The 21,169-nt window shown below is 40.0% G+C and overlaps 3 protein-coding genes across 7 annotated transcripts; 1 reads left to right on the top strand and 2 right to left on the bottom strand.

Moving 5' to 3' along the window:
- Window positions 1-552: 552 nt before the first annotated feature.
- tcte1 (t-complex-associated-testis-expressed 1) lies at window positions 553-6,084 on the bottom strand. Of its 2 annotated transcripts, none has more exons than XM_034240144.1 (5): window positions 6,042-6,084; window positions 5,568-5,729; window positions 4,462-5,027; window positions 3,272-3,721; window positions 553-2,034 (listed from the first exon to the last, which is right to left on the bottom strand). In XM_034240144.1, exons 2-5 carry the CDS (start codon window positions 5,707-5,709, stop codon window positions 1,843-1,845), a joined length of 1,350 nt encoding a protein of 449 aa, XP_034096035.1. In that variant the 5' UTR covers window positions 5,710-5,729; window positions 6,042-6,084; the 3' UTR covers window positions 553-1,842. The 2 variants fall into 2 exon arrangements, with proteins under 2 accessions (XP_034096035.1, XP_034096036.1); XM_034240145.1 differs by lacking the exon at window positions 6,042-6,084 and adding an exon at window positions 6,004-6,027.
- A 3,655-nt stretch (window positions 6,085-9,739) lies between these two features.
- Window positions 9,740-16,121, bottom strand: rnf8 (ring finger protein 8, E3 ubiquitin protein ligase). Of its 3 annotated transcripts, none has more exons than XM_034240114.1 (9): window positions 15,874-16,121; window positions 15,556-15,684; window positions 14,481-14,845; window positions 13,183-13,390; window positions 12,772-12,834; window positions 12,496-12,585; window positions 12,298-12,405; window positions 11,981-12,192; window positions 9,740-10,125 (listed from the first exon to the last, which is right to left on the bottom strand). In XM_034240114.1, the coding sequence occupies exons 1-9, from the start codon at window positions 15,994-15,996 to the stop codon at window positions 10,086-10,088; spliced, it is 1,338 nt and encodes a 445-aa protein (XP_034096005.1). In that variant the 5' UTR covers window positions 15,997-16,121; the 3' UTR covers window positions 9,740-10,085. The 3 variants fall into 3 exon arrangements, with proteins under 3 accessions (XP_034096005.1, XP_034096003.1, XP_034096006.1); XM_034240112.1 differs by having other exon boundaries at window positions 11,988-12,192; XM_034240115.1 differs by having other exon boundaries at window positions 11,988-12,192; window positions 15,828-16,098.
- A 511-nt stretch (window positions 16,122-16,632) lies between these two features.
- Window positions 16,633-20,576, top strand: aida (axin interactor, dorsalization associated). Of its 2 annotated transcripts, XM_034240121.1 has the most exons (11): window positions 16,634-16,997; window positions 17,568-17,634; window positions 17,716-17,769; window positions 18,062-18,116; window positions 18,204-18,267; window positions 18,351-18,454; window positions 18,617-18,625; window positions 19,005-19,127; window positions 19,226-19,348; window positions 20,125-20,242; window positions 20,313-20,576. In XM_034240121.1, the coding sequence occupies exons 1-11, from the start codon at window positions 16,891-16,893 to the stop codon at window positions 20,410-20,412; spliced, it is 924 nt and encodes a 307-aa protein (XP_034096012.1). In that variant the 5' UTR covers window positions 16,634-16,890; the 3' UTR covers window positions 20,413-20,576. The 2 variants fall into 2 exon arrangements, with proteins under 2 accessions (XP_034096013.1, XP_034096012.1); XM_034240122.1 differs by lacking the exon at window positions 18,617-18,625 and having other exon boundaries at window positions 16,633-16,997.
- Window positions 20,577-21,169: the final 593 nt, after the last annotated feature.

Genomic DNA, 21,169 nt, shown 5'->3' with positions numbered 1-21,169 from the left:
GGCATTTTTTCCTCCGTAGACGACTGTTAGCAGCATTGAAGCTTTTGTCATGCGAAGCACTGTACCCTTTATCATGTGTATGAAGTAGATTAGGTTGTTGATATGATATGTTCTCTTTCACTCAATAATGCTCTGGGGATTTGTTTTTTATATTTAAATGATTTTCAAGGCAGGAAGGGTTTGTATTGTAAATAAAGTATGAAACTGTTGATAGGGATCTTGTGCTTATAATAATAATAGATTTATTTTGTAAGCGCTTTTACAGGTGCTCAAAGTCGCTTTACAGAGATCGTGAAAAGAAAAGAACAACAAATAAATATAGTTAAAGTCAAATTAAAATAAAGCAATACAACAACAATCACACATTAAAAGCCAGATTGAAGAGGTGAGTTTTTGTAAGTTTTTTGAAGGTGTGAGGTCAGTGCAGTCTCTGATGGGTTGAGTGTTGCTGTCAAGGGTGAAGTTGAAATTCTGGCTGGTTTTGGTCCGGGATGGGGGGCCGATGATGATGATGTCTGATTGGCACTGTTCAGTTGAAGATAGTTTGTTTGCATCCATGCTTTTATTTCTGAGAGACAGTTGGTGAGAGTGGAGTGTGTTGTGGGGGTGATGGTTTTTGTTGAGATATAAAGTTGGATGTCATCGGCGTAGCAGTGAAATTGAACTGCTTAGCGGAATGTGTCGCACAATTAGTGGTAACAGAGGCAGGGACATTTTTAATGTGCAGATGTAGAATGGTAGGTTTGTTTGGTCAAAAACGGCAATACAATCCGCTGTAAAATGATTCAGGCAACATTTGCTATTTGATGGTGTTTGTTTCCCTTTAATCCCATATTTACGTTTTAAAAAACATATTTGATACACTTCACAAGAACATTTTTTTTAAGGAAAATGATTGGGTTATTATTGATAGTCATTTATCCTATGTAGATGTCTCAGTGTGCTAGTCCACCATTACAGAAGGCTTCTCTTGGAATGATTCTATTAATTCTAAAATTAATAGTTTTGCAAGATTATTAGTTAAGATTTTTTGTTGCCACTAAGCAAAGTTCTTCTATATTATTGGTCAGTAGATATAGGTTTAAAAACAACAACAACAACAACAACAAGAGAGTGTATGTATTCTAACACCACCACAACGTGGCCTTGATGTTACATAAGGACTGAAAACCAAATCTGTGTATCAGAATGACAAAAAGGCTCCTCAATAAACTGAAATGCTCACAAAAAACTGTGTGAAAAATTAATTCATGACAATTGTAAGAAAACGTCAGAATGTGATTTAAGGCTGCACCAAATATCATTTTGTTTACATTCAAACCTTTGTTGATAACAAATTGAATGCAATTGGAAATTATTAACTATATATTTTGTATTTATTTTAACTTGCCCTAGAATTAGATATACCCGTGACTGAAACCAAATGAATAGACAACAAATTATAACGTCAGGGTTAGGAACTATACAAACTATTTCTTATTACCCTAGTGATACACTAGTCAAATGTATACATGGTCTATGTTTTAATATGCTATGATATGATAACACATAATATCACTATCTTGTGGTTTTTACACATTTACACCATTTATATTGTGCCAATTATTTGTGTATGAAAAATCTACAAAACCAAATTTGAAATAGGCGCAATAATTCAAAGCTGCAAATAGTAATTATCCAAAGGTGCTGTAGATAGATGCTACTATGGACAAGATAACTCCATATGTTGTGTTTTTGTGGGTGCTGACATTTTGTTAAAAATCAACCAATAGCAGCCAAGCTCGGTGGCTTAATGAATACTGGACAGCAGGAATGAAACACTAACGAATATGGGTTTGTATTTCAATAAACAGCTGTTGATGTTTTTTTGGTTTTACTTTCCCGAGCGTGTCTCCTTTGTTCTAAACTCTGGTTTGTCCACACCACCTGGTTGACGAAGGACGCGCTCTGCTCCTCAACCTCCGTCAGACGGATATCGCACTCTGTCAGGCTGCTGTTGTTGGACATGGCCTCCTCCAGAGCTTTGCCTCCATCCTGCACACACAGAGAGTCAGAGAGAACTAACAAACCAACACATTTGGCACTGATGCATGTCCATGTTAAACACATCACAGTCTTGTTAACGTTGCGAAATCCCCCCCCCCCCCCGGGCAACTCTTGCGCTCTGAAATAGCCCACACTTTCTAAACTGCTTATTGTGAGTGTCACCAATGTTTTATTGTTTTTTCTGAAACAGGCGTTCTATTTCTGTGAACCAAGGTCACAGATATTGATGGTACGGCACTTTGCATTTCTGCTTTGCGTGTGATTTTTGATCTTCCGCAGTGTATTCCAGTCACTTTATAAAGAGGTAGAGAGCATGAGAAGGGGAAAACCGTATATACCTCTCACAGGGAAACACTCACTTACTTACTGACTGTAGCTTTCTATTATTTCATGTTTTCCACACATATATGGATAATGTATGGGCCTGATTCTTTCAAGCTATTCTGTCTGTTTTCTCCAAGGCATGCTGTCTGTGCAGGCACCAGCATGACTTAGGACGGAAATCCAGTATTTGAAAATAACCCAGTGTTTCATAAGATCTTACACAGAGAGCCACGCGCTGTGCTAGTTCTAGTTTCTAGTAGAAACACAATTTAAAAGATACACATTTTTACACATTTCTCCTTGCCTCCTCTTTTTGGAAAAACATTTATATATTGATTTCTAGATGAACGATTCCTTTCATTTAGTAATATGAAGGTTATTTGTTTCAATACATTTTCTTGGAAGGTTAAAAAAAAGTTGAGAGTTGACATTAATAGTTTGACAAATACAATTAGTGCCACGTCTTGATTCTATTTTCTAAGATTTTTTATTTGATGTCTGTTATTTATTTTAACTTGTACATTTTTACTTAATATTATTATTTATTTTCCTCAATTTGAATATTTTTCCTTCTTTTTTGTGTAATTATTTTCGATACTGTTCCAATCAGAAAATATAATGCTGTTGAATTTGCATCATCTGTTTATTGTCTTCTTTATCTGAATATAGATAATATCGTTTTATGGGTCCTTTTTGTAAATAGAGATAAGCATTTATACGACATTGAGCTGAATGAATAATGTTCTAAAAAAAATTGGAACAAATTAAGCTTGACAAGCAATGTTACCCTTTGATGTGGATGATTGACAACATCGCCTTTTCTCTAGCACCGCCCTCAGGTTCAACTTTATTTGTATTGCCCTCTCTGATCATAAACGTGTAGTAAAAGCAATTGACTTACCACTCCCAGGTTGTTGCAGGAGAGATTGAGGCTCTTAAGGGTGCTTCTCTGAACCAGCACTTTAGACAGAGCGATGGCAGAGGGCCATGTGACCTCGTTGGCTCCCAGGTGCAGGAGAAGCAGTGTGTTGTTGTTCAGCAAGGCCTTCCCGATCGCCTGCCCCCCCTCATCTCTCAAACGGTTGAGACGCAGGTTGAGTGACAACAGGGTAGAGTTCATGGACAAGGCATGAGCTAGAGCTTTGGCCCCGGGGCCTCCGATATTGTTGTCACACAGGTTCAGGGTCTCCAGGCTGCTCCTGTTGAGCAGCTTCCCGATGGCTCTGGCTCCTTTGTCTCCGATCAGGTTGTGAGAGAGGTCGAGCTCCCTCAGGGACGGGTGGTCCAGAAGGTATTTCACCAGCAGCCGGCACTTTGTATCCTCCATGTGACTTAGATTGAGCCTTAGAATCTGTGGAAATATTATGAAGATTATATGGTGAGTTGAACAAACAACTGAATAGATCAGAGCACAGATAAGATGTCATGGGGCGTGGAATGTAAAAATACGAGCTGCTAATTTTCCTTTGACAGTATGAACACGCCACAAAAACACAGAACAATGAGGCACTGTTTCGCACATGCGCACATACATGAGGTGAGTAGTGAAATAAAATAAAATGTCTGATACTGTTCTGATGTGAGGCTTTGCTGATTTTCTCTGTTTTATCATTGGAACTTCAATATCTTTACATTTCGGACACAAGCAGTCAGAATTTGCGTCGAGGAAATTGTCGTGGCATTTTTCTATATTTATTCTAGTATATTTTAATCTTAACTATTAAGTGAAAATGTAATTGACTCGTAAGCTCGAGGCTTGATAACAGGTCCAATAATATCTTTTACAGTTTCCATGTCTTGCACAGAGATCAGTAGCGGATTCATTCCCTGTTCTCATGCAGTAACAAATTAATGTGACAAAACTTTCGTCAAATAGTGACTTATTTAGGTTGCAGCCAGAGGCCCTGCAGTTCTTTATTTGACATAAATAGAGCATGAATTTCCTGCTCCAACAACAATTTTCCTGTTTCAGGACATCAGGGACTGTAAAATGTGTAAATGATGCCTTGCAGCTGGCAAACATACTCCACATATTTAGGCAAAGGAGCTACAAATGGCTGCATGATTTAGTAAAGAGGAATCATTGTTCACCTTCAAAGTCTTACAGGACTTCACAGCCTTGGCGAGGGACTCACAATCTCTGTGGGTCATCTCAAACATCTTACATTCGAAGTTCAGACCACATTGTTTGACCCTGTACACTACATGGAACTCTTCCAGGTTTGTCAGCTTGTCGAGCATGATGTTAAAGTCAAAGTGGTCCATGGAGGGTCCGTCCTCATTTTCAATGACCAACTCGGAGCCATATTCCTCCTCCTCCTTCTGCGGCTCCGTGACAGGCGGCAGGAGCTGGGAGATGTTTAGCCTCTTGATGTAGTCCTTACAAAGAGGAACCATCTCTACAAAGGTCTTTGGCTCCGTTACATCTGGGATAAAAAGCTCAATCATGTTCTCCATGTGCTTCTCAAAGAACATTCGTTTCCAGCTGTTGCCATAATGAGTTAGGTCACGAATGCCCCCCCACTTCTCGCAGCAGCGCTTCCAGTACACCCCGTCGTGGATCAGGTTGGCTGTCACATGCAGGGGCATGGAGGTGGACAGTCTCTCCTGCACAAAGTCTTTGTGGACGGGGGAAAGGTTTTCCCATATGGGCCTTTCTGTAACAGGAAAGTTTGAAAAAAGTTCCAGTTATATAAAAGGTAAGTGGGTAAAAGTGTGTGTATTATCATCAATTTGGGTAGTAACGGATTACATGTAATGTGGATTATGTGTTACTATATTCAACCCAGATTACATTTAAATTATATTATAGTTACATTGGCATAGATTACTTGATGAATTTGATCACGTCTTGAAAATATGGCAATTTTGAAACTTTCTTTCATGATAATTAATGGTAATATTTGCATTTCCTTTGCTATTTAATTATCTAATTAAGTGAGACATGTTTAAAGTGTAAACAAATAATAATATTTGTGGAATTATTTGTTGTGGCTGTCTCCATTTTTTCAATACAAGGTGAACTATTTTCAGATTTGAAATATTAAAAGCTATTTAGATTTCATTAAAAACATTTGTAGTCCAATAGATTTAGTTTCTTAATCCAAAATGATGTAGTTTGTATTGAGGAAACTGACTACATTTCAATTTAATCTGAACCAACCCTGATAAAAACTATATTTAAAACCACAGCATACCCTCGAAGTGGTTCACAATAGATTGCAGACAGAGGTTGGATAAAGAAGGCACTGTGTTCAGGAACCAGTGAGCGTCTTCAGCGATGATCCTCCTCAACTGCCTGGGGTCTGCAGCCTCAGGGGGGTCAGGGGACCTGGACATGGCTGCAGGATTCAGAAAACCTTAAAGAGACATTAAAAGTTGCACATCACAGCATAGTATTTTCAAATAAACGTATACATACATTATAAGTAATTCTATAAATACAGCTACCGTATGCAGCCACATTCTGTTGCTAGCCAAAACTGTTTCTAAAAAGTTATGAGCTCGCAGACCCCTCATGCTAATGTTAGCTAACATTTTTATATTTGACTACAACTGCTGTCCAGTAAATCGTTACAAAAAATTGTAAAAATAGTCATGCTTAACTTGGTTTAAAAGCATATAATTACATACAAATAACTGAATGCAGTCCGTTCAAACGTTAACTTTACCTGCAGTGCACTGGAATTGGCTAAAATCGTCTCCTTGGTAACAGGACGCTTCGTGTTTACTTTCCGAACCTCGGACATCTGAGCACTCAGCACTGACCGTTACCTTGCGTTACGGCCAGTCTACGTTTACGGCAAGTGTTTTTTTTATTTTTAACATGCTGTAACTAGCTAAAACTTTTCGCATTTACATGTGTTGCTACTAGAGGATATCTGATAAAGGAATTGTGGAGAACACAGGGTGTAGCAATTGGAATTGTGAGTTAACAATAGCTTTGCATAAATATAACTGTTATAAAAGCTGAATTTCCGATTTTCAGGAATGCAACACAATACTTATGACTGTATTTTTAAAGCAGCCCACTTGATGCAGCCCAAAAAGGGCGACAAAAAATGGATAGGACTGCTGAATTATTGTATTTTTTGGTCTGTGTGACATCAGTGTTACAGGAGGCTGTGCTGGAGCTGGAGCTGGAGCAGTGTTCGGCCTGATCACGCTGTGAGGAACATTTGGATTCTGCAAAGCTGGCAGATGGAGCATGGGCTTTTTGGATAAGCATACTGGAGTGAATCCATCTTTCATACAAACAAGTTGAACAACAACACAGAGCAGGTGGAAAGCTGCGTGTATATATCACTGAATATCAATTTAGGATAATCCTGGTTGTTATTAAATAACAGAAAATAAGTGAAACAAAACAATAAAATATGGTTTTCTGGTTTTCAAAAAAGTCTAAAAACAAGACTGAAATAGAGGTGAATATTATTCTTCAAGCCCTTCCCTTGTCAGCTGTAGCTATTTAATACTGCCATGACATGGATAGAGTCAGGCACATAATGCACCAAAAACTGATTGTGGTTCAGATGCTGAGAGCCAAAAGGATGGACAGATTACTGAACAGGTTAGGAGGGTCCTGGGTCTTAGCCTTTTCTTTGAGGTTGCTACCAACGGTTCAGGTCCATCAAAAACATGGACAAAGAGACATAAGAACAGCTTCTACCCCAATGCCATACATGAGCTGAACACAGCCAGACAATCACAGCACAAATGGAACTGAACTGAATTTATGCTCAAGCTCAACTAATTACATGTTTACATCCAACTTCACCTTATTATTCCACCTCATACCGTTTTTATAGAACACATATTTATTTATAGTTTTGTAATGATCAACTGCACTGATAAATATGTGCAATAACTTACTTATTGACTTGTTTACATTTTGTACTGCCTTGAACGTATTGTTATTGTATTTGTATGGTACAAAATGATGTGCTGTTCAATGTATCATAGGTCCAATTATAGTCACTATATTATACATTAAAAATGTTTAGCTTGTATTGTCAAAAATGATAATACTGTCTGTTATGTGTGATTGCACCATCGGGAATGCTTGGAATTTCGCTGTACTCTGTGTAGTGACAATAAAGGAATTCTAATCTAATCTAATTTATTGTTTAATTATCACAAAGAGAGGTGACATGATCACAAGGAGAGACAACACCACCAAAAAGGGACATAATTCAACCACAAAGACACTCCAAATGTCTACAAAGTGATGCAAAACACTTTACAAAAAGAGAAACCAAACAAGTAGAATGCAATTTAAAATGACCAAAAGGACAAGAGAGAAAGACATAAGAGAGAGAGGGTGCTGTTACTGACTTCAGGTTGCTCCCAGAGTCTGAGGGTTGAGAAGCTGACTGTATCCCCGAGGCCCTCCATCTCTGTCGTCCTCATGTAATACAGACTGACAGACACACGCTCCCCTCGAACTCCGGCTTTAATGGACTGCCGTGACATCCTCGGCATGGGAGGCCAGCTCTCTGTGAGGAGGGGTCAGTGTGGGATGAAGCACGGTGTTATCTGAATCCAAAACAAGAAGTGTCACAGGAAGGTTCACTGATCACTTCCTAAACAACATGATTCAGCTGTCAACAAACACAAATCAATGGGAAGTTTCTCAGAAAGGGTTATGCAATTTTTTACTGATTATAAACTAGGTGAGATCCAGAATTACATTAATACTTATGTCATACTCCGCATCTCTTTCCAGAAATTGGTATAATATATTTTGACATTAGTTGCAAAATGCATGATTTTATGTTTGTAGTTGGCTTAAAAGTATAGTCAAAGTGAAAATACATTTGGCCTAAAGATAGTGGAATTCACTTAAAAAATACCCATATAGGCAAGTTTTGAATGGATGGACACACACACACACACACACACACACACACACACACACACACACACACACACACACACACACACACACACACACACACACACACACACACACACACACACACACACACACACACACACACACACACACACACACACACACACACACACACACACACACACACACACACACACACACACACACACACCTCTTAAGGCGCTGTTGCATTAGTTGGTTACACAGCCTGTGTGTTGCTGTCAAGAAAAGGGATGATTTTGCAAAATTGGAATTTCTTTCCAAGATGTAAAATCTATTTTTGAATGTAATGCCCACTCCAGTAGTGCACATTGTCACGTAGCTCTAAATGCTTCATATTTTGTAAAACCTTTAACGTTATAATATATCTAGCATCAAATCAGTGTCACAAATAACAACCCCATGCAGCTCTACTAAAAAAATAAATAAAAAATCTACAACTTTGCTTTTGCTAAATGGTGCCAATTTCTCACAATTTTACTCCTGCATTTTCCTGGATTATTCAACTCAAGTTTTTGTCCATCATTTAAAGAAGCTGAAGTAAAAGAATATTGACTGTTTTTCCGATTTAAAAAAATAAATAGACAGATAATTAAATAGTTGACAACTGATCGATTATCTCAGCAGCTCTACAAATAATATCTATTTTGATGTAAGTGAGGAGCAGTGATGCAGTATGAGGATATCTCTGGAGAGTTGCCAGTGGGAGTGATTAACGCCCGGCCCATGAGCCTTTCAGCAAAGCCCAACAGCTCGTGTCTCCGAGGAGCGACTCCCAGAGGGCATGGGGAAGAACAGAAAGCAGGGCATCACTGAATGAAACAAAAATACAACAATAAAAACAGTATCATCACATAACTATTATTTTTTGCCAACCTAATTGGTCTAATCAAAAAATACATTTTAACATGTATATTTGCAGGCTGTGCAGTGATAGTAAATGAGTGTGCTGTACTTCGGCAGTGGTGCTTTAGCTAAATGCTAGTTCAGTGTGTTAGCATGATAACAGCACATGCTCATTCGGTCTTAACACAAAGCAGAGCAAAGGCTGATGAGAATTTCAGGTACATGTTGAGAATGCGAAAGTACTGAGCATTTAAAAAATTATGTTTTATATCTAGAAGTTACTGAAATAATTTGCAGGATAGAAGAAAACAGTGAGTTGCTGGAGGTACTACAACAAAAGCCGTAGGTTCCTGAGAATACTACGAATGTACAAAATTCGTCTAAATCCATCAAATGTTTTTCTAGATATCTAGCCTGGACAAAAGTGGTGAACCAATCTATAGAACAATATTGCCATTCATAAAGTCATGCTACAAACACAGCTAGAAACAGAAACCCTAGTTAGACCCTTAAACTGTCTGCCCTCTGTCTGTCTGATAAAAGCTTTAACACGTCACAACATATGAGTTTGTAAGTAGACGGCACTTGAGGAAACAATGCTTGGACAAAATCAACATGTGACTTCAAAAATGCATAGAAAGAAACATTTTTATTCAATTTTTTCCCCAAAATAAAGCAAAAGAGACAAATGATAATTTTACAACGAGAAACACGTAAACCTTATCAGAATCCTGTAAAGGGACTCAATGATGAGACCAACCTCCATGTACGATCTGGGAACAATCCAATGAAACTCAAACATCAACTCCAATTCACATTGCAGGGCTAATCGCCAAACACATCCAGACTTTCGTCAGAGTCGCTGGAGGGCGTGCTGGAGTCCAGGTGGACGCTGCTGTACGTGTCCACAGAGACCACGGAGCTCAGGCTGCTGCCGATGGACACCATGCTGCTGTCGCTGCTCCGGCTGCTGTCGTCATCGTGGATCACCATCACCTGAGCACCAGAGTGAGCGGCTGAAACACACAGAAACAGAGAAACAGTGAGAGTTTCTCTTTGAGGGGACGCACTTTCCATCTAAGCCACTTTCAAGTCATTTGAATCCAGACACATTATTCTAGAGGTATTTTCTGATAGACAACTAAATCCATGGAGAGATTTAACCCGACAAGGCATCAGTTTGTCTCAGAGTACTTTTTGACTCCCCTAACCTGTCTGTTGCACTCAGTTCAAAATGTGATTCCCACTCAATAAAGATCTTTAAAAGTAAATTAACTTTTCAGCAAATCAGATAAACAGGGATAAATAGAGTATTTGTTGGTATCTTGTTTGTCTGTTTTCAGCTGCAGATACACATCTGCTGCTCTTGAGTATTTACAGCAGCCTTGGGAATGTTGGATTTACTCAAAATAACATTAGCAGAATTAATTATAGTTTTTTTTATATCTCACCTAAATTATGAGAATAGTTTTGTGATTTTTGTTTCATAACACAAATCAAAATGTCCCGTTTTGAGAATCCACCTTTGTTTATTTAGAGAAAGTAAGCTCAGTTTTAACACCATCACAAATGTATTTTTTACCGTTCCTAAAATACTATCATCATATCAACAAAAAAAACAGAAATGAATCCGTCTCGTTGTGCTGCCACCTTGTGTTTGAAATCTTTAGTGTGATCCACACTCAGGACTCCCTCACTCCACCAACAAGCACATTCTAAAACGATCCATTAACTGGATACAGGGTGAAGGAGAGTGTCAATGAAATACTCTTAGAGCCTTTGCAGTTTGCTCAAGGACACATCAGTGCTTACAGCTATGGGGGGGGGGGGCATTAGTCACTGAGGTCAGCCAGACATGCCAAGGCTCCCCAGTCATCTGATCTGATGAATGTGGCACTGCACACCACTGCTAGTAAGCACAGCATCAGTCAGATATTTATGCTATATGTGTCATCCAAACGTGTGCATGCGTGTGATCCTGACGCTACTCCACTGTCACACACTGACAGATCAAACATGTGCTCTGTAAGTGGAAACTGAGGGAGATGAAGTGCATCACAGCGGGGAAATAAAACCCTACAAGCATCCTTTAGCAGGGCAGGGAAGATAGCAGTTTGGGAAAACTAGCAAAGCTTTATTTTTCATATCTGTATGTTAAAACACATTTAACTTCTCATATGTTCAAAAGTTGAAAGAAATAGGGGAGAAAAACATCTCTTTTTTGATTTTACGACTTTATAACAACCTTATCCATGACACCATGAATATTTCACACATATCCAACAGCCCTCATAAGAAAATCGAAAAAAAGATCTAAATAAAAGCATAATTTGTGTCACATATTTAAGACCTCCAATGGGGGCAGATTTTGATCCACTTCCTTCAGACAAAAGAAATGTAAACCAATGAGCAGTATTTTCAAATGACAATTCTGTGCAAAATAATCAAATGAAGAGGTGATAAATAATATCAATGAACTCGTGCCAAAGCCAAGATACGGCCTGAAAAGAAACTGGGAAACAAATCTAAGAAGCAACCACACCGACTGAGAGGATGATTTGTGTTCAAAACACACCACTCCCAAAAGGCTGATAGAATATTCAACTTCTTCCTGTTGAATGATTCCTGTTCTCACTGAACGTCTCCCTTACAGTATTCAAGGCTGTCCACTGACCTGAGATAATGACCCTTTTGTCACAAGCTTACTTTGAGTTATTTGTGTAATACTTATGTGTAAAGAAATTGTAAAGTACAAAAATACAGTTCACCGGCAACCATTACGTATGACTTCTTTCTCCCAACTCTTTAAAAACAAAAACTGTGTCTCTAACTTTATCAATAGTAAGATAATCGGCAATGTCGATGACACACCTCTCACCTTTCCTCTCAGTGATGAGGGTCTGCCGCCTCGACTTCATGTCCAGGCTCAGGTTCTCCACCATGCTGTCGATGCAGTTGTCCAGGGCCAGGCAGCGGGTCTGGGACTGGATGGCCCGGCGGCAGATGGGACACTCGTCCTTCTTTTTGCGCCACTGCTTGATGCAGTGACTGCAGAAGCTGTGAGCGCAGTTCAGGATGACTGCCTGCAGGAGGGATCAATACAGCTCAAAGGTTCACAATCTTCTGAATCACCTGAAAAAGTACAAGTTAATGATTAGATTTCAACACCATGCTTCTCTGAATCCTACCTCAATGAAGAGCTCGGAGCAGATGATGCACTGAAGCTCGTTCTCCAGAACTTCAGTCACTTGTGTAACTACTTCCTCTTTCTGGGCCCTCGCCTGTTCTTTCTCCTCCTGCAAAAAAAATATATGAATAAAGCTTTGCTGATGCCATGCCGTAGAACGCATCAAGCATGTTTAAAATTATTTTAAATATTGCCATACCTTTGACACTTCGAGCTCTTTGTTTTTGGCCAGGAGAATCTCTTCAAAGCCCTCCCGAGACAGCGCAAGTTCGTCTATTACTTTCTTTTGCTGAGGACAGGGAAAACAGTTTGAGAAGTTAAAAGACTACTTCAAAATATCAGTCAACTAAATCCATACAAGAGCCATTTTAAAGATACAATACATCCCTATTATATAGACACAAATACTGTGTTTATGTATTTGTTTGTATTTGAGGTGGAACAAACAATAAATAAAAGCTTTTATGCAACATACCTCTTGCAAAGCCTCATCCAACTGTTTCTTTAAAAGCTCCTCTTGTTGCTGTGTTTTCTCTTCCTAAATAGAAAAAAGGTTACACTTTTTATTGCATACAGAAATTGTGAAACAAAACAAATTAGAGTGCTAGACAAGCACAAAGCAACATGATGCACACTGTTGAGAATATCAGTATATTTTTCATACCAAAAAAAGCTCGACTAAAATTCAAATATATTAACTTATTGTGCAGCTAGAAATGTAATTCAATGATCTCCACTTATGAGGTAGTACATTCCATATTAGGGGGCTAATATAATAATCTTTTTTTCAACACGGGAAACACAACCACAATGAAACGCAGCAATTGTTGTTAATTCTGCAAACTGGAGTAACAGTTTTTGGTGATGCTTCCGGAAAATCTCTCACCTCTAGCTTCCTCTTAGTTTCACCCAAGGACTTTTCTAGCGTCTCCATCCCGTGCATCTTGGCTCTGAGGGTCTCCAGCTGGCCCTGCAGCTCCCTGACCGGCTCCTCTCTGAGCGGGTCGGCCTGCTGCGGCTTTCCCCCAAAAGACGCCACCTGCCTCTGGGTGTCGTCCACTTGCTCCCTCAGTATCAGGATGTTCTGGCTGTACCTGCAAAAATACAAAAAAACAAGACGTTAATGCACAATTTGTAATTTCCTGCCACTATGGCTCTCTAAAACAATAAGAAAAGAGGGAATAAGGTGCGACCTTCAGCACTCACTGGATCGGTTCGCAACCGAGTGTGAAGCGGCTGGGATGAGGATCAGCACCTCCAAATCTGAGGCCATGGTTCTCAGCAGGAAACCGATGGACTGTCCACTCCAGGTAGGGAATGAGTCCTTACCCCAAGTGAAGGAGTTCAAGTATCTCGGGGTCTTGTTCTCGAGTGAGGGAACAATGGAGCGTGAGATGGGCCGGAGAATCGGAGCAGCGGGAGCGGTACTGCAGTCGCTTTACCGCACCGTTGTGACGAAAAGGGAGCTGAGCCAGAAGGCAAAGCTCTCTGTCTACCGGGCCATTTTCGTTCCTACCCTCACCTATGGTCATGAAGGATGGGTCATGACCGAAAGAACGAGATCGCGGATACAAGCGGCCGAGATGGGTTTTCTCCGCAGGGTGGCTGGTGTCTCCCTTAGGGATAAGGTGAGAAGTTCGGTCATCAGGGAGGGACTCGGAGTTGAGCCGCTCCTCCTTCGCGTCGAAAGGAGCCAGTTGAGGTGGTTCGGGCACCTAGTTAGGATGCCACCTGGGCGCCTCCCTAGGGAGGTGTTCCAGGCACGTCCAGCTGGGAAGAGACCAAGGGGTAGACCTAGGACCAGGTGGAGGGATTATATCTCTTCGCTGGCCTGGGAGCGCCTTGGGATCCCCCAGTCAGAGCTGGTTGATGTGGCCAGGGAAAAGAAAGTTTGGGGCTCTCTGCTGGAACTGCTACCCCCGCGACCCGACCACGGATAAGCGGGAGAAGATGGATGGATGGATGGAATAAGGTGGTGTTAATTATTAACTTACAGATTTTAATAGGTTTAAATATTCTTTAGGAGGAAAACAACTCAACTAAATAAAATATATAGGTCTAATTGTTTTAAGACATTGAACATGTTACATATTATACTTCAAAAAGGGAGATGAAACTGTCCAATTACCTTAATAAAAAACAATATTTAGCTGGATGTATCTTTAAGCACAAGGTTTGTCTTACATCTGCAAATTGGGTCCGGTGTCCTCCAGCTGGCTGGGACTGAGCCTCTGCTGCCACTTCACTGGTGACAGAGAGCAGGGCTTTACAAACGACTTGTCACCAGAGGAGCAGCGGTAGAGTTTGGGCTTTGAGGTCGACGGCTCAACCTCTTCCACGGTCAACTTCCTCTTGGACTTCTTGCCATCTTTGCGTCGCTTTGTCAGGTAGTGTTTAATGTCTTTCAGGCGCCGCTGGACCAGGATGTAGTCAAACTCCACGAAGGTTCCAGTTATAGGAACTCCAAGTTGTATGGAGTCTCCGATCCTCAGATGATGTGGTTCTTCAGCGGATATGCGCTTTCCATTCACCCATACACCGTTGGGAGTCTGATGGAAAAAGCAGCAATGTATTCAGTGCCTGCAGTGAAATGTAACATTCATAGACAGAGAATATCAAAAGGATACAGAATCATTAACAGTTTATCGCTAGTAGGATAACACATACCAGGAACTTTCCTTGGTGTGTACAGTGCATACATAAACACAAATAAAGAAGATAAATTGTAAGAAAAAAGGTCCAAAAAATTCAAGTATAATATAAACTATTATAGCAATAAACTATAGAGAAATAATTACATTAAATATGGATATACCAAAAAAACTACGTACAGTATAAAATGACAAAATACTCTGATAATACAATCAAATATGTGCAGTATTGTTACAGAAACTGGACAGCTGTGCAAATATTTAAAAAGGTAGCTACAATCAGTCACTTGTTTTTCAGTCCAAAACCAAAATATATTAATTTTATTGTAATATAATAAAAAATAAAATTAGGAAATTACTATATTTGAGAGGCTGAAAAGTCTGCGCTTTTTTCATGAAAAATAACTGAATAATAATAATAATGAATCAGTTTCCACTTGCAGTTCTAATATAAAGTCATTACCATAAAAAGGTCCTTTATCATAGACTCTAGTCCCTATGGTTTTTGTCTGTATTTTCTACACCTTTAATGATTTGCTCATTACATATAATTTGTGTATGTAGCAAAATCAAAAAAAGAAAAATCCTAATAAAGACTTTAACCTTACCTTCTTGTCTGTGACTGTCCACTGTCCATCTTCCCTTTGCTTGAATGTGCAGTGCAGTCTGGAGATCATCAGAGCACAGCTTGGAGACAGCACTTGGTAAGTTACATCGAGACCCCGTCCTATGGTTATCTAGAGTCAAACACGTCAACAGTCAGTTACTGTGCAGCTTACAGTTCATGTACATAACGATATACAAAGAGAACGACAACAATAAAAGTAAACCAGGAATGTATTTCATGTGAAGAATCCTAAACTTGATAAAGTTTTATTACGTGGTAAATTAACTAGCGTTAGTTAGCTAGCATTAGCAAACTGCACCTCAGTGTTTTCAAACAAGCGAAGCCAGTCTGTATATCTTCCGACTCTCATCAAACATAAAACCTCAGAGTCTGAATATACATCCTCCTCAGCCGCAGACAAGTCTGTTGTTACAGGGTCCATCTTATTTCATCCTGTCAGGGGCTATACATCCATGGCTACAACGACCTGAAACACATCGCTAACTGTGTAGTTCCTTCATAGCGAACCTGTAGCTAACGTTAGCCACCACGATGTCAAGCTAGAGAATTACGGTGCCAAACCGGAAACAGTTTGTTTGTTTCCAAAATAAAAGCGCGAGTGAAACTGATCTTTAATTTAAATGAATTGACCAGTCGACATTAAATTACCTTGGTAACTAACTCCACTTTAAAGGTAAAATACAAACATGTCACATCATTTGTTAACAGCTAGGTATGCATTAATAAAAAAAAAAATATTATTTATGAAGAAAAAAAAGCAAACGAATAAATAGTTAAATAATATAAAGAATAATGAGAACTTTCTTAAAATGTAAAAGTATCTCAAAACAACATCAGTATCATACAAAATACGTTAATATAATTACTTACATTATTTGTTTTCCATCACAAGGTTGTGTTTTATTTTTACAAAAATGTGCATGAAAGACTTTCCTTCCACTTCCGATTTTTACAGAGTATTTCTTCCATCGCTGCTCCTAGCAAATGTATACTCTCCCAAAAATACTGATTGCGCCTTTAAATTGAAAGACCTTGCTTTTTGCAACCACACACATCCTGTTGCCGTCCACTCGGGGTACCCTGTCTCCCATAACGAGCGCACCCCTCTTCCCCGGGCGGGACTTCCTTTCTCCTGCGGATGCGATACTGTAGGCAGAAAGGGCTTGGTCGGGTTGTCACTGGTGTATCTGTGCGGCTCCGGAGCAGCAGAGAACCGGCCTGAAGACGCCGCTGCCACCGCCGCTGAAGCCCCGTAGATGAGCCTCCTCCCCGGCTATGCTGCCCTGAGAGAGCCGCCAGTATCCGCCCCGCCAACATGTCTGATGTCAACAAGACTATTCAGAAATGGCACGCCAGTTTTAGGAAAGGCACAGACTTTGACTCCTGGGGACAATTAGTGGAGGCTATAGATGAATACCAAATGTAAGTCACATTCAACATGTGTATCCTGCCTCTCCATACAGCTGTTTTATTCTGCAGGGCATGCTTTTTTCCCCACTTTTCCTTAAAAAACCTTAGATGTGCAGGGAGATTACAGCATGTAGACAGTGGGTGCAATGGTCTTCACAAGAAGTTCAGTCAGCTCCTCTCAGCAGTAAACAAACCCTTCCCATCTATGACGTGATGTGGCAGTTGTTGCAGAGGCAGCACAAGAGTGTGTGTGTGTGTCTGTGGAGGATGTTGCATCCCAGATTCATCCACCAGAAGTATGTGTGCATGGAAAAACCTTTCACAAAGCCTGTCTGTGGAGAAAAACCCCTGCATATCTGCGTACAATGTGTTTCATTATATCTCATGCTGTACAGAAATGGGGCCAATATCCCCTCAGAGTATTGAGAAATAGTCAGCCACACCCTCTCATTGTTATGGGTGGGTTTTTCTGAAATTGCTTTAATATCATAAAATCATATTTTTTTAACAGAAGGGGGCGCAAACACACATCATTTCGCCTCCTTTTGCTGCAAAGCATTAACAAACTTCTGTGTTGTTTAGTTTAGCGAGACAACTGCAAAAAGAGGTCCAGTCAACACATTCATCAGACTTCACAGAGGAGCAGAAGGTAATCCTTACATCTCTTTTTACCGTTGGACTGTTCATTCAAGGATCCTGCATTAACTAACCTGTTTCTTTCTTTTTTTAGAAAACCTTAGGAAAAATTGCATCATGTCTGGAGATGAGAAGTGGCAGTCTGCAGGTTTGTGGCATTGTTTTTGAGTCTGTATGAAATATGAATGGCACAAAACAGGTTCATATCTACAGCTTTACAGAAGGTCTAGCCAATTTATGACTGTGCTTTACAGAGAGATGAAAACAACAAAAACATAATTATGAGGATCAATAAGTAAATACGACATTTTCGGTCATATACTGTTAACTTCAACGTTCAAGGAGGTGTTGTGGTTCTTTCTGAGTCATCAAAGAAATGTCCTATTTTCTTCTCAATTAACTTTTGCAGAGATGTATTACATGTGTCTGCTCTTCTGTAGTGCACACAGTCCAAGGAGGACTTCAAGTTAGAAGAGCTGAAGAAACTGGAAACCAGTAAGTGGAGCGACTGGGATTCAAAAACCTACCTGTTACTCCTCCTGTCGTTTCCAGTAATACTGAGCTTTCTCATTGTGTCAACAGTCATTCAAAATATTCTGACGTACAACAAAGCATTTCCCTTTGACGTGCAGCCAGTGCCCTTAAGGTAAATGTCCGCCACGAAACATCTCATATGCATTTTACAGAATATTCTGCTGAGTATTTTCTAATCCATTCCTCTACTGTCAGGAGAATCCTTGCTCCAGGTGAGGAGGAGCACCTGGAGCTGGAGGAGGAGGAGGATGCTGCCGCAGGAGCAGGGAGCACCGAGGCTTTCCCCCCCCGAGCCCCCGGTACTGTACCACTTAATAAAACACACCCGCTTTTTGAGGGAAGTTTGACTTGTTGTATTGTCCTGTTCCTGAGGGCTGTTTGTTTGACCGTTTGTCTCTTTGATTCTCTCTGTCGGGGCTGTGCATGGCTTCATCGCTCATTCCTGCCCGCTTCATTTGCAGCTTCGCAAGGTACGCCTTTTTATCGACAACATCTGAATGTGTTCAGTCCTGCATGAGAGAGGGGATTTTATCAGCGTAAAATCACAGCTTGTTGCTGAATTGACAAGAAATGTGAATAAAGCAGAGTACCAGAGTTGACTTTTGACTCAAATATGAACTTGAAAATTAGCATAACAAGGCCCCTTTAAACATTAACATTCATTTCACTCTATACAGTCTGTTTTAACTTTTAATATTTAGATGGTTTCTAACAAAAAATCCTTCAATATAATCTTATAAAGCACGCTTCTGAAAACATTTTCTGCTATTGGCTACTCTGTGGTCCACAGTGATGTCACCACCTGTTGTTATGGCAACTGTTAATGTCCGTAACCTTTGTCCTCTGCAGGTACCTTGTTGCCACGGTTACCATCAGAGCATGGGATGACACTACTAACACTAAAGATTGAAAAAATTGGGTTGAAGGACGCCGGGCAGTGCATCGACCCGTACATGACCGTCAGTCTCAAAGGTCACCGTCTACTCACTTCACCCTGAAAATAATCTGAGGATAACATTTCGGAATGTGCCAAAAACATCAAGCGCATGTTCTGTGTTTCTCTCCTGCAGATTTGAACGGCTTAGATGTATACCCAGTGCAGGACACACCTGTGGCCTCCAGGAAGGAAGATACCTACATCCACTTCAGTGTGGACGTGGATATCCAGAGACACGTGGAGAAAATACCAAAAGGTACCTGACAGATGAACCAAAGTCACATTCCTATAGTCAACAACTCCCAATAAAGATCAAAACCAACAATGAACTGATCCCTAACAATTACTGTCTGTGATGCCAAAGCCTGATGTATCCCCACTGTTGTCCAGAAACTATAAGAAACATCAACGAGTCACACTGCTGCACTCCAACATGCATGGATGAACAGTTTACGCCAAATATCTGTTCATTTGTGTCTGAAAATCGTAATTCATTATAGTAATAGAAGTTATGGTTTTTTTTTTTAATGGGTTTTTCGTTAGATGCCTGAAATAAGGTCAGTGGTTAACACAAGCCTATGAGATTGGCACGTTTTGTTCTAGGTACGTGTCTTGACAAAGGGGGCTGCTAAGAAAAGTGGCTAAATGAGACTGGAGAGGTTGTGAGGGACACAGATCAGAAGTACTAGGACTGTGATGTAGTTTGTTTATAGCCTTTGGCAATTTCATAAAGGGTATTTTTTTTATGGGAAGATTATCTTGCTGACAAAACGGGTATTTGTTTATTAGTTTATTTGTTGCACTAATCCATAATCCTATGAAGAAATCCCATAGGTTATGGTATAGGAAACAGGGCAGTGTTAGCCTAAAAAACACTTTGTCACCGTGAGAGATGAGCACATATTTGCTTTTGGTTTGTTGACAGTATGAAAAATGGTTTTTCATTGCCAGTCGAATCGATACTTTCAGTATGCAGAAAGGTAATTATAAAGTTTGTTAACACTCACAATTTGTTGTTCTTCGTTCTTCCAGGAGCAGCTATCTTCTTTGAATTCAAGCACTACAAACCTAAAAAGGGTTTCACCAGCACTAAGTGTTTTGCCTTCATGGAAATGGACGAGATCAAACCCGGCCCCATCGTCATCGAACTGTGAGTCAACGAACAATAATGATTATAAAGGATGCCTTTGTGTCATGAAATTCATACTGTTATCTTTCAGGTACAAGAAGCCCACAGACTTCAAGAGGAAGAAACTGCAGCTCCTCACAAAGAAACAACTCTATCTCCATCTCCACCAGACGTTACACAAGGACAGCTAAGTCTTGGCGTCCTGAACTTTAAACCAACTTTTTTGAATCATTCTCTCACACACACATCAATGTGGAAGTTCACCTCATCTCACCCAGCAATACTAAACCAAGCTTGTATTCATGTGTTTTTTCAAGAGTATATGGAGAAAGTAAAGGGAGACGAACACATCAGCTCCGACTTGTGTATTCTTTGATTTTGTCGTCAAGTACGATGAGATATAAGAGCTATTGTAGATTTTCTTTCAAATGGAGCCAGGTGAGAGGGGTAATATTCAGATGAGAGGGGTTAATATTCAGATGAGAGGGGTAATATTCAGATGAGAGGGTTAATATTCAGATGAGAGGGGTAATATTCAGATGAGAGGGGTAATATTCAGGTGAGAGGGGTAATATTCAGATGAGAGGGGTAATATTCAGGTGAGGGGTAATATTCAGATGAGAGGGGTAATATTCAGATGAGAGGGGTAATATTCAGATGAGAGGGGTAATATTCAGGTGAGGGGTAATATTCAGATGAGAGGGGTAATATTCAGATGAGAGGGGTAATATTCAGATGAGAGGGGTAATATTCAGATGAGAGGGGTCATATTCAGATGAGAGGGGTAATATTCAGGTGAGGGGGGTCATATTCAGGTGAGGGGTAATATTCAGATGAGGGGTAATATTCAGATGAGAGGGGTAATATTCAGGTGAGAGGGGTAATATTCAGGTGAGGGGTAATATTCAGATGAGAGGGGTAATATTCAGATGAGAGGGGTAATATTCA

Source organism: Gymnodraco acuticeps, unplaced genomic scaffold (assembly GCF_902827175.1).
Source record: "Gymnodraco acuticeps unplaced genomic scaffold, fGymAcu1.1, whole genome shotgun sequence".
Taxonomy (NCBI): Eukaryota; Metazoa; Chordata; class Actinopteri; order Perciformes; family Bathydraconidae; genus Gymnodraco; species Gymnodraco acuticeps.
This window is presented reverse-complemented; position numbering and strand designations above follow the sequence as displayed.